The 13,491-nt window shown below is 33.9% G+C and overlaps 2 protein-coding genes across 2 annotated transcripts; one reads left to right on the forward strand and one right to left on the reverse strand.

Annotated features, from left to right (window-relative positions):
* The first annotated feature begins 612 nt into the window (after window positions 1-612).
* On the forward strand, window positions 613-8,360 carry scaf6 (SR-related CTD associated factor 6). Its single transcript, XM_075303958.1, has 13 exons — window positions 613-771; window positions 924-1,094; window positions 1,162-1,598; window positions 3,415-3,577; window positions 3,726-3,798; window positions 4,219-4,293; window positions 5,944-6,020; window positions 6,080-6,278; window positions 6,376-7,236; window positions 7,305-7,472; window positions 7,541-7,774; window positions 7,841-8,012; window positions 8,066-8,360. Exons 1-13 carry the CDS (start codon window positions 747-749, stop codon window positions 8,162-8,164), a joined length of 2,754 nt encoding a protein of 917 aa, XP_075160073.1. The 5' UTR covers window positions 613-746; the 3' UTR covers window positions 8,165-8,360.
* Window positions 8,361-11,522: 3,162 nt separating this feature from the next.
* beg (malonyl-CoA-acyl carrier protein transacylase beg) lies at window positions 11,523-12,828 on the reverse strand. The gene is made up of 2 exons (XM_075305749.1): window positions 11,814-12,828; window positions 11,523-11,758 (listed from the first exon to the last, which is right to left on the reverse strand). Exons 1-2 carry the CDS (start codon window positions 12,756-12,758, stop codon window positions 11,591-11,593), a joined length of 1,113 nt encoding a protein of 370 aa, XP_075161864.1. The 5' UTR covers window positions 12,759-12,828; the 3' UTR covers window positions 11,523-11,590.
* Window positions 12,829-13,491: the final 663 nt, after the last annotated feature.

Consider the following 13,491-nt stretch of genomic DNA (forward strand, 5'->3'; position numbering starts at 1 on the left):
GTGATATAAACAAGCAAGCAAAATAATTTTTGGTTTTGCAGTGAATAAATCTTATTTGAAAAATTTTCCTGTTGATCTTTGTGTAGAAAACAAAACAATGATTGACCCGAACAGAACAGTGGATTGGCTTAAAACTCCTTTCCAATTTTGCGATAATCAGTAAAAGAAAAAGATACGGATGTCCGGTTTATATCAATAACTTTGCGGAGACAGAAAAAAAAACACGTCCACAGTAGGCAAGAGTTATCCGAGCATGCATTTGCGGGTTTGGGTTTGTGTTGATATATATACAAACAGCTGTTAAATCCCCTAATTTACGAAATCTCGTTATTTTGCCAGTCCGAACACTTGAGATTTATAAAGAGATTTTGGTTCTAAATAGTGAGATTTCGTGTCTAATGCGAACGTAGTATAAGATAAAAATATTAAATAAAAAATTGCTGGTATGTTTTAATTTCTACCAAAATATCAACATTTATCACAAAAACTAATTCAGCGCGCTATTAGTATGCTATAACATAATTTTCAAAATTTTCGTCACAAAAAGTTTGGCAACACTGTGACTAACGAATTTTCATTAGGTGTTAACGTAAATGTCATTGAACGAAAAATGGCGTACCCAAGAGACTAATCAAATTTTTTTTGACAGATAGTGACTACAGACTATCATGTAAATTTATAAATTTTATGATAAATCTTTATCAATTTTATTGGAATAAATAAACCTATCAGTCCAATATTTCAAAATGGAAGGTCCCCCACCACCTAGAGGTAATTTTGCAAGTCTTTATTAGATATTAATTCTTGTAGAAGGGGAAATTGAAGTTGAAAAACGCCTCGTTTTTTCCTGATAAACAGATGTGTATATGTTCAGAAAAGGGAGTCTTATTAATATCCTTGTCTTCCTTTTTGTGTTCTTAAAGATGCGAGCCTTCGCAATATTATTGATAAACTGGCCGAATTTGTGGCAAGAAATGGACCGGAATTCGAAATGATTACTAAGCAAAAACAACAAAACAATCCCAAGTTCGAATTTTTATATGGCGGAGAATTTGCGGCTTATTATCAATATCGTGTACAGGCAGAACAAGTTTGTAAGACTATAAGAGAGTTTTAACCGGTAACGTGAACATACACTTATTGTTGCTTTATTGCTTTTAGTTCTGAAACAACAACAACAACATGGACAGGGTTCAAATGCAGGAGGCATGCATTCACAACAACAACTCCAACAGCAGCAGCAAATGCAGCAATATCCCCCGCAACAACAACAGCAACAGCAGTCAGGACACTTTACACAAGGACCGCCTCCAAATGTATTGCATCATCAAGGTGGTGGACAAATGCACGATGGGAATAATTTTAGTATGAACCAACCGCCTCCAAATCACCAGTTATGGAATAGTGGACCGCCCTCTGTACAACACAATGTTGCTATGCCACAACAGCAACAGCCGCCGGCTACAAATGGAGGTAATCAACAGCAAACATCACTAGCCATGACTATAACTGCTCAAATAGAGGCCATCAATATGCAACAAAACGCATTAAGAGAACAAATACGGCAATCGGAATCAAATTTAACAGCCCAGCATACGGTAAATGTTATTAACTTTTTTTTAGAATTTGTTTTGCCAACTATACATAAATATGAAGAAAATCAGATTTCACTCTTTGCTTTAAGATGAGATAGGTACAAATATATTGCATAAAATGGGTCATCAAATGTTAGTGTTAGATGACGGTGCGTCTTCTGTCATATTCCGACATTTGGAATAGAATTTATATTTCTTATGATGAATCAATTGAGATATTCTCGGACTTCCAATTTTAATTTGAAATTACCATTAAAGAGAACTATATTCTCAAATTTTTACGTTTTTTGGTTAAGAGAATATAGCCAAATGCGATTAGCGTTTCCGAATATCGTATCAGGGAGACTGTATTTTGTTATTTCAATGTATCTCAACTATATGAAGTACTTAATTTTAAGGATTAAGGTTGCCTATTGATTCTAAATAATGTGATGAAACATAATATTTCGTAATATTTAATTTCAACATCAGTGAATCTACGCACATATTATAAGTAGTATTTCTATGTATTTTCCATATGTTCGGCGCAATTATTGCCGACCGTTGACTTTTTCAATTTTTAGACTTTTGAATACGCGTCGTCCGATTTGTTGATGAATTTTCAGCAGATAGACTCGGACTACATCATTATTATTCATTATTGATCACTATCAAAACTCAATTACTTGATTTTGACAAACATCAAAGTTCAATTAGTCGATTTACCCTGATCTAAATTCAATTCAGAAGTCGATTAATCGAATTTAAAGATTGCAAAATGGAGGCGAAAATTTGATTTTCGAATTTTGGCTCGAACTCTTCACGGATTTTTAACTGCTTATGAAAGCCAGCGAAGTTTTGCCACTAGAGGCACTGCCTTTATTAATGAATTGTTTGTCTTTTCTAAATATAGTTTGGCCGGATGCAAAATTTTTTGCCAATCTGGGTGTGAATTGATTCCACATCCATAGTGACCACTTTTGGTGCTGCTTCAACACCAACATTTCGAAGTATTATAAATCTGAATTTCCATAAGGGGCTAAAATATATTCTCTATGTTGCATTGAAGTTTGGGAATGTGAAATTAACAAATATTCTAAAAATCTACTTTGAATATGTCTCTTTTAAATTGTTTATAACACCATTCCGTTCTTAACATTTGGTATATGTTTCGATGTGGGAGTGTTCTTTCTGATTTCTGAAAAAAAAAAACATTGATCTAAACGGTCGGCCTATAAGCCATTTTTTCTCAGAAGTGGAATATTTTATAATTTCGTATTACTTTTATAAAGATTTGACAACTGAATGTGGTTACGTTGTTATCGAATTTCGTTGATTTAGGTATATCATAAGGCTGGTAAATATCCTCTATCGCCGCTTATTCCCATTTATTAAAAAAGAAATCACATATAAATGCATTGAATTATCTACAATGAGTATTTATTTATTTATTATATTTGCTAAAAAATTGATAGGCCATAAAAAATTTCTCAAAACGGGAAGTATTTTCAACATTTGTTTAAGAAAATGAATTTTATTATAATTATTTTTTACTATATTAAACACAATGTCTACATTTAAAATTTTACTTTACTTGTATATTTTTTATAAAAACTCCATAAACCCCAAACTAAAAAACAAAAATATCCGCTACAAAAACACACAAATCTGTAAAAATGTCATTGCCAAAAAAATCCTAAAATATGTCTCTGCAAAAAAAAAAAAAACCAAAAACTAAAAATCTTATGCAAATCCTCAAATATGAAATCGAATTCTCCAAAAAAAAAAAAAAAAAAACAAAACTATCTATTGAAATCAATTCACAATGGGACATGTTTAGGCATTGGTGAACCAGCAAAAGAAGCACATTGAAGAGGCTATAGAAGAGGCACAAAACAAACAATTGGAAAAACAAGCAGAGGAACAAAATATATCTCTCAAAGAATTCGATGGTATATTGCAACCCATTATAGATGCTTGCACGAAGGACAGCATTTCACAAGGTAAATATTAGATCATTACGCATAACTTTTAAAACGTTATTTCTATAAACCATGAAAATCTTTGTCAAAATATTAAATATTATTTATATATTATTGATTTTTTGTTGGTTAGCAAATAAAGTAATATTTTTAAATGTTGCAATTTTAGGCAAAAACTGGATATTACAGCATTCATCCGACAGCGCTAAAAACAATGTCGTTTTACAATATCTTTTAAAGAAGTATGCGTGTTATATATAAGTTTAATTTGAAACTAATTGTTTGATATATACCATATATGTCTGTATTTAATTTACATATACTACTACTCTTGCATAACAATATTATTATTTTATGACATCCCCTACATCGAGAGATTGTTTAATAATCTTACATTTGATATTATCAAGCTATAAGTTACTTGGATGCATACGGAGGAGTTCGGCTTCTAGAAGTTTTCCACCATCAAAATAATGACGAGACAATTGAAATACGTAATGTACATTTGAACTGACAGACAACTGATTTTACCGAATAACTCGTATCAAACAAAAATTGGCAAGACAGTAGTAGTATTTTATAATTTTGTTCATTATCCACAACTCTAGAAGCGTACGGATGAACAAAAGCAACAAAAATATCGTTTATTAATCTATTTTTAGGGCTTTGGCAGACGGTTCAACATTTCAGCAAAAATTACATCTTATATATTTAATTAATGATATTCTACATCATTGGTAAGTAAATATAATTTTTATTTTATAAATGTTTGTTATATTTAGTAGGCCTTATATTCTTATTTGTCTAATGTGTAAGGGTTATTTCTTCATGCCAACTTATTTGAATTATATTGTATTCTAAGGTTTTTTGAATTTAACTTACTCCAATTGTGAGTTCGCAGTCCTTGCACAGGTTTGGATACACTGATTCAATGATAGCCAGCTGTTTGAATCAGCAAAATTTAAATTAAATGTTAGGATTGCAATGATAATTGAAAAAGTCAACGGGATTTTTTGATGAGTTATATATGAATTGCAGATATTTAGGTATATGAAAAGGCTTACAATTTGAAGCGAATAAGAGAAAGGCTTTGAAACTTTTGTTTCTGCATCACTTCTATTAGCCATAAAAATCATTAGTCGATATATTGAATTTATTCGGAGTTAGCATAATATAATCGGAATCACATTCGTTCTTCAAATCAAATTCGACTGTTTGTTTTTTCTCTAAAATTGTTTAGCCCATGTTGGTTGGCCGCTAACAAAAATTGATTTCGGTCAGCATCAAAATAGTTGACTGACCGAATTTGAAGCTTGCATAGTCGATTTTGATTTTTTGGCAAAAAGACGACTAATTCAATTTCCTAATAGTAAATACCTTATTTACAATATATGGATTCTTTTTCTATAATAAACAAGTGTTAAAAGCTTCACCTCCCAAATCTCTTGCCTAACACGGTTCTATTTTTTTAAGATGTTTTAGTTTACCTTCAGTTGCTTAGTACAACTACCAAAACACCCATGAAAGGCTCTAAAAAGTTGAAATTGTAGATTATGTAAAACACAAAAAACACAAAGGAACGGACGTACGAAAAGAAGGGGATTATACCATAATTTTGAAAACAAACTGTAAATGCCCCATAAAAAAATTGACGTCTCAAAAATGTCATATTGCTATTGGTTATGTTTTATGAACCTGTACGCCAGGTCCACGCAACTACAACTTTTCCTTGAACCCTAAAGTCGAACTTCAGAAAATCACATAAGTGGATATATATGGAGAAGAGTAGTGTCAACTTTTGCAATGACGATAAATTTGAATTTGTAGATAATTTGTATCCAGTAAGGGCATTTTCTACATACCAATTAAGTGATATAACCACAAAAAGGAACAGTCCGAAGTGTAGCGAATTTCAGGAAGCAAAAATCTTCTTGTCTATATTTCGATATCGATTTTTAAAATATTACAAAATTTCGAATTTGTATTATTAAGGGAAGATAACTTGCCTTAGTGGGTATACTGTTCTCTTAGCGACCTTGGTACAAAAAAAATGTTTTTTGAAATTTCTTCAATCGCGAAAAAAATTATATCATTCAATTCATCGATGTAAATTTGATTCTAATTAAAAAATTAATTGAGTCATTTAATTTTGGTGGTTGATTTTTATTTTTATAAAAAATAAATAAAATAGTATTTAATGTTAAATTAAAATTTTAACAGAAAAAATTTCTGTGTAAATGTTTTACAAGGGGTCACACACTTATTCGAAAATGTTGGTATATTTATGTATTTCTAAAAATTTTTTGTGGTATATCACGAAGAGCACAAAGACAATTTAAATATTTTACTAAAAATAGCAATAATAATAACATATTCCTATTTTACAGTGTTAGGAAAAACGCAAATGACTTAAAGAATAGTCTCGAAAATGTTGTAATTCCGATGTTTTGCAGCGCCGATTTAAGTAAGTGCATAAAGTTGTCTAAAACATAGTTTTATTAATATGTATATATATACCAACAGTTGCTACTACGGATCAACGGGCAAAACTAACTAAACTATTATCATTATGGGAATCAAAGGCAAAGTTCTTTGATGCATGTGTTATATCAAAATTACAATCGCCAGATTCCTCCATGCAAGAGTATAAAACAAATTTGCAAAATTTGCATCATGAAACTACATCTAAGTTCACACAGGCTATAAAATCACAAATGGATAAGTATGAAACAAATGCAAACTGCTCATAGAAAATACAAATAGGAAACGGCTTTCATTAGTTTATATGTATATTAATTTTCCATTCAATTATTTTTTAGCTATAAAAAACAACATCAAGTATTCATTCAGCATGCCGCCCAACAAATAACCCAATTGGAACAACAGAAACAGCAAATGGAGCAACAAATGCTTGCATCCGTTTTACCCAATCCTGCAACAATGTCGGTAGCAAATACTCAGCAACAACAACAAACTCAACAACCATCCACCATACCTTCGTTAATGGGTCAAAAAATAGTGATGCCTAATATGAGTGATCCGGTAGATTCCTATAGTAACTCACAGAACCTTACAAACCCTGGCAATAATCAGTGTTTCCCCAATACATCTTCTACCGCTAATAATTTCTTCATACCAGATTTGTCCAAACCTCCGCCAGGTTTTCTAAATCAATCAACTGCACCGGGTCAAGGCAGTTCCCAACAGATCCCTTCTCTTATGCAACAGACGCCTTTCGCGCAAATGAATAACAACATTCCACAAAATATTAATCCTCCATCTAGTGTTAATGCAAGTGAACTTTTGAGTAATGTATCAAATTTGAATGTTGATCTTCGAAATGTGACTGCTGCATTGCAAATGGTACAAAAACAGCAGCAACAGCAATTGCCTTTTGAACCCCAAACATCACAAACAGCGGCAGGAAGTGACGATGAGCAACCTTCAAGCGTCCCGCAACAACAAGAGAAGGAACAAGAAGAAGAGCACAAAGCATCCGCGCCCTATTACGATTTACCAGCTGGACTCATGGTACCACTTATTCGACTGGAAGATTACAATTATAAACCATTAGATCCGATAGATATACGTCTGCCGCCCCCAGCGCCCCAAAGCGAGAGATTAACTAACGCTTTAGCTGCCTTCTATTCATTGCCTACTCACGATAGACCTAGAGACCAGTAAGTTAAAAACGTTTTTCTTTACTACTCTTGGCATTTTTAATTTTTAAAATTTGTATAAATTTCAGCGAGGGTTGGGAAAAGCTCGGTCTATATGAATACTATAAGGTTAAAAATTCTGCCCGAAAGCAAAAAGAAGAAGACATTAAGAATGGAATTCGAGAAAAGTCTCGTTCTCCCAGTCCTGTTGTCTTGGAAAAACCAAAGCCCAAGAAAACTAGTAAGAGATGTTATCGGTGAGTTAAAGCAGGTAGCTAATTTATGCAAGTTTATCTAAACTGTTCATATATATCTTTTATTGTAGTTCCAAAAGTCGTAGCCGATCTCGTTCACCAAGAAAATCAAGGACACGTTCTAGATCGCGATCACCAATTCGTTCCACACCAAATCGAAACGATAGAAGTCGTAATCGTTATAACCGGAGGAGTAGGTCACCTCCCCGCCGTTCACCACCTCGTGATAGAGATAGAGAAACCGACAAAAATGATCGCAATACTAAACGCGAAAGGGAACGATCAGTCACACCACCAAGCTTTTTGTAAGATTTTTATTTTAAAATGCATAAAGAATTTTAAATGAGAACCTACTTATCGATCTTTTCCAGTGGTAATAATTTTGCAAAACAGAATGAATTCATTGACGAATCCAATAAAGGTCACCAGATGTTAATGAAAATGGGATGGTCTGGCGCTGGTACCGGACTAGGTACAAAAAATCAGGGCATAGACCAGCCCATTTCGGGTGGTGAAGTTAGAGATCGCAAAGATTTATATAAGGTAAGTTAATCATTAGAATTTCTGTATTAAAACTGAGACAAATATTTTTTTAGGGTGTTGGTGTTAATGTTAACGATCCTTATGAGAATTTTCGTAAAAATAAAGGTGCTGCCTTTGTGTTTCGCATGCGTACGCGTGACGAGAAAAGCTAAAGACATTTACGTTGTTAATATTTAGTTAAATAGCTAAGTAAATTTGTACTCTATTTTGTAAAAATGCTATGAATTATGAAAAATTGAAACTATGATTATTTGTCCATTTTTCGACACGTGGTATAAACAATGTCTTTTTGTAGGGCTTGATGTACGATCTACAAATATAAAAAATATATATTGAAAGAATGAGAAATGCATTTTTTATTTAAAAAAAAAAAAAAAAAAAACTAGATGGAACCGAATAACTTTTACTCCCAGCAGTTAATTTTATTAGTTCTTCCAGAATCCAGCTTCCTAGCCTGTTCATCAAAGATTTTTTTCGTGTGAGCGGTGCGATATATCCTATATATGTCATCATCGCGATTTGAAGCTGGACATTTTTTGCTATCATAAATTTCTGCCACGGCGATAAAAATTTGTCTATTCGGTGATCCGGAGATATTTAAAAATCAAATCAAACAAGTATATACGGCCGTAAGTTCGGCCAGGCCGAATCTTATGTACCCTCCACCATGGATTGCGTAGAAACTTCTACGAAAGATTGTCATCCACAATCGAATTACTTGGGTTGTGCTATCTTAAAACTTCTTAACATCGTTTTCTAAATTGTGAGTTAGTCCATACGTGGTATATATTAGACAAAAAAGGTATGTGTAGGTAAGTCTACAAATAACTACGAATCGATATGGACTTTTGCACGGTACGTAGAGAGCCAGAATTGAAATATGGGGGTCGCTTATATGGGGGCTATATACAATTATGACTGATATGGACCAATTTTTGTGTGATTGGGGATCGATTTATCTGAGGGCTATATATAACTATAGACCGATATGGACCTAGTTAGGCATGGTTGTTAACGGCCATATACTAGCACAATGTACCAAATTTCAACTGACTCGCATGCAATTTGTTCCTCCAAAACCGAATCTCGGGATCGGTTTATATGGGGGCTATATATGATTATGACTGATATGGACCAATTTTTGTGTGATTGGGGATCGATTTATCTGAGGGCTATATATAACTATAGACCGATATGGACCTAGTTAGGCATGGTTGTTAACGGCCATATATTAGCACAATGTACCAAATTTCAACTGACTCGCATGCAATTTGTTCCTCCAAAACCGAATCTCGGGATCGGTTTATATGGGGGCTATATATGATTATGGACTGATATGGACCACTTTTGGCATGGTTGTTAAATATCATATACTACCACCTCGTACCAAATTTCAATCAGATCGGATCAGTTTTGCTTCTCCAAAAGACACCGGAGGTCAAATCTGGGGATCGGTTTATATGGGGGCTATATATAATTATGGACCGATGTGGACCAATTTTTGCATGGTTGTTAAAGACCATATACTAACACCATGTACCAAATGCCAGCCGGATCGGATTAAATTTGCTTCTCTTAGAGGGTCCGCAAGCCAAATTTGGTGGTCTGTTTATATGGGGGCTATACGTAAAAGTGGTCCGATATGGCCCATTTGCAATACCATCCGACCTACATCAATAACAACTACTTGTGCCAAGTTTCAAGTCGATAGCTTGTTTCGTTCGGAAGTTAGCGTGATTGCAACAGATGGACGGACGGACGGACATGTTCAGATCGACTCAGAATTTCACCACGACCCAGAATATATATACTTTATGGGGTCTTAGAGCAATATTTTGATGTGTTACAAACGGAATGTAACACATCAAAATATACCCTATGGTGGAGGGTATAAAAATAAATAAATAAATAAATAAAAAAGGCTCTGTGTTGGGCCCACTATTAATTATATTGTTTATAAATACTTAGTTTACTGTTTAGAGGGTGACATAGTGAGACCGTTTGTTTAGGTGGATTACGTCCAATTGGTTTTTTCTTGTGATAGGTCTGTGTGCTCTTTCTGACTGGTTAGATAATAATGATCTTGTAGCTAATCGCAAAAAGACCAAGGCGATCATGTTTCGTACGGGCTATAGATCGGTTTTGCATCCACCGATTTATATCCATTGATGTAGATAGTATTAAATGTCTGGGTGTGATTATTGATCCGTGCGTAGATTTTGGGGATCATATTGATTCTATCTCGAATAGGATTACACTTGGACTTAGGAAATTGTATAACTGTGGCTTGTATTTGCCACTTCACGCCAGGCGCACAATTGCTTTCGCAATTCTTATGACACGGGTGAGCTACTGTTTGGAATTGGTATCGTGCACTCAGAATCTTAATAAATATAAAATTAGGCTCATTGTGAATAGGATAGTTCGGTATGTATTTGGGGTCAGATGGTACGAACATGTGAGTGGAAAGGTAAAAGAGTTTCTAGGTTGCAGTGTTGATGGTTATATTTCAATTCGGAAATTGCTGTTTTTTACAGGGCAATAAAAAGGTCGATGCCTTCGGATCTGATATCTAAATTTGTTTTCTCACGTTCAGTACGGAACACGCAAATTAGTATACCATTTATTATACCTAGCCGATAGTGCTCAGGAATTTCAATTTCATGGTTGTTCAATTCAGGAATGAATTGTTGTTTAGATTCCAAAATGAGTAATTGATGTTCATAGTAGCCAAGGGTCCCATTAATAGGGATATATATAATTGGCCATGTTAATAATAATATCAATGGAATTAATATGTACTTATCTGAATTTAGTGTTTTTCTAGTGATGTATAGAATTAAGATTTACTAAAATGACAGTACACTATTGTTGGCCTCGTTTGGCTTATTGTATTGTCTGAATAAATTGAAATTAGTGGCTACCGGAATGGTTATGAGATTATTTCTGTGGCTTGGTGCTAAAAGTGCCAATGTCAAAATACTCAGTTTTGAGATAATTTAACTTGAATGTTTTAACAAAAACTATTTTAACTACAACGGCCACTGTTTCATTCCATTGAATCCAGAATCAGTGATATATCATTTCTCTAAAGCTATATTCCTCATAACTCTTTAGAAAATTCCATAAAATATGTCCAGGTTTTGTTCTATTATGGGTGAAAGTGAAAATTGATGCCATATAACTAGATCCCACGCCTGTTGCAAAAAATATGGTGTTTAACCCTAGCACTGGCTCTAGATTTTTTGTAAATAGTGCCAGGAGCTAACCCTAACTTCATCAATCGCAATTACGCAAAAATATGTAATTATGTATTTGCGCATTTAAAACGCATACCTAGCTGCATATCGGCGTTTCTCATATTTTTATAGACTTATTTTCTGTATGGATAATGCGTATTTGCCAATTGAAGCGACAAATGATAATAATTCATGTCAAACAAAAAAAAAGTAATTTTGATACTTTTTGCGTAGATTCTATTCTATAAATTCAGCATAAATATGTAACAAATTAAATAAAATTATAGCCATATACAGACTTTTTATTTACAATTACATACATCAATTAATTTCCCGTTATCAAGCTTGTATGCTGATAGCTGTATTAGCTGCCTTTGCATTTACTTTTTCCAAAACTTGTAATAGACCTTTGCCAGGGCCACATTCGTATGTTTTCGGAAAGTCCATACCTTGTTGACGTTCATACATTTCGTGCATTGTTTGCTCCCATTTCACGGGGCGAACAATCTACAACAAAAAATTATTAATGTCGATCTGGAAATATTTGTACACTATTCATTACCTGTTTGGGAAGTTGTTTCAATATATGATGCGCATGCTTATAAGGTTTGCCATCTATATTAGAGTAGACTCGTATTAAAGGATCTTCTAAGGTGATTTTCTTTAAAGCCTTTCCAAAAGTTTCTACGGCAGACTCCATAAGTGGTGTATGGAAAGCCCCGCTCACTGGTAAACGTTTTATACGTCTAATCTTTAAGGCCCTTGAGTTTTTCTCTAAGAATTCCAATGCTTCTATATTACCCGCTAATATCTTACAATGTGGATACATATAATTTGCCACTCCACAATATGGCTTTTCAATACCTTTGTCCACACACCACTGGACTGCCTTCGAACATGCTTCTCCTATTTTAGTATCGGGGGAATATACGACCATAGCCATTGCACCAGCTACTTGATCACAGGCTAATTGCATAGCATTTGCTCTAACTTGTACTAATTTCAAAGCTTTATCAAATGGCATAACACCTGCGAAGACAAGAGCAGTAATTTCACCTAAGCTAAATCCTGCTGTTGCTACGCATGTGTCTATAGCCTTAGGACGTTCTTCTTTTAACTGTTCCAGCGCGGCCAAGGATGACACCATTACTGCATGTTGTGCATGCTCTGTGCGATTTAATTTTTCCACTGGACCTTCAAGGCACAGTTTTAGCAAGTCATAACCCAAAACATCATTGGCCAATTCAAAGATTCTTCTCGCTTCAGGAAAACGCATTAGCTTACTTGCCATTCCCACATATTGCGTTCCTTGACCAGGAAACAATATAATTGATGTCTCTTTTGGGTTTGTTTTATGTCTAGTTACTTCATCAGTATCCCCTTGTAACATATTTTGCAAGAGTTTGGCTTGACTTTCATTGACGGGTGCTGTATTGGATTCATTTCGTCTGCAGGATAGCCTTAGGGCTCTCTTTGAAAGGCATGTGGGAAATTGGCGTGAAAACATGTTACTTAAATCTAGTTGGGCAAATTATAAACTGAACACCGGTGAATGGATTAGTTCCATAACAAAATGATCAGCTGATTACAGGGTTACGAAAAGAAGCGCACGGTTCTAATTCTTCTTCTTTCTCATAACTAAAGAAGATTTCAAATGAAAATGTGGGGCAGATAGAAAGCAAAAGATGTCGCTATTAAATATTGAAATTAGTTATTATCTGCGCTAATGAATTTGTGGCATAGTTTTTGGCTGTTATTTTAATCCCTTTTTGTATGGTGGTATGTCTAATATTATGAATTAATGAAGAATAATAATCAAATATAACTAATATTATCAAAGAATGTTGGTACAATATTATTAAATTTATAATATACAAATAAGTATTAGCCAATATCATTTAAAGATAAAATCGAGAGGATCTCGAGATCAAAATTGTTAAGGCAAAAATCGGTCCCCTGCCAGCATTTCAAAGTTCCATTTCATCCTCATCCCTACCACAGACTCGTAAGTGACACTGCAACAATCGCCAACTGTGATGGGGGAAGCGTATGAAAAAGTATGAAATGTACATGAAAGTATTTTGCCATCATTATTATTACAAGAGCCATTTTATATTTTGTGAAACACCAAACGCAACTAGCTTCTTATAATTTATTTAAATAGAAACGATAATGAAGTGCTGGAAACATATGTATTTCGCTTAAAATTGTGAAATGTATAATGGTGAACAATTTTTGAC

The sequence above is a fragment of the Haematobia irritans genome, chromosome 4, assembly GCF_050003625.1.
Source record: "Haematobia irritans isolate KBUSLIRL chromosome 4, ASM5000362v1, whole genome shotgun sequence".
Lineage (NCBI taxonomy): Eukaryota > Metazoa > Arthropoda > Insecta > Diptera > Muscidae > Haematobia > Haematobia irritans.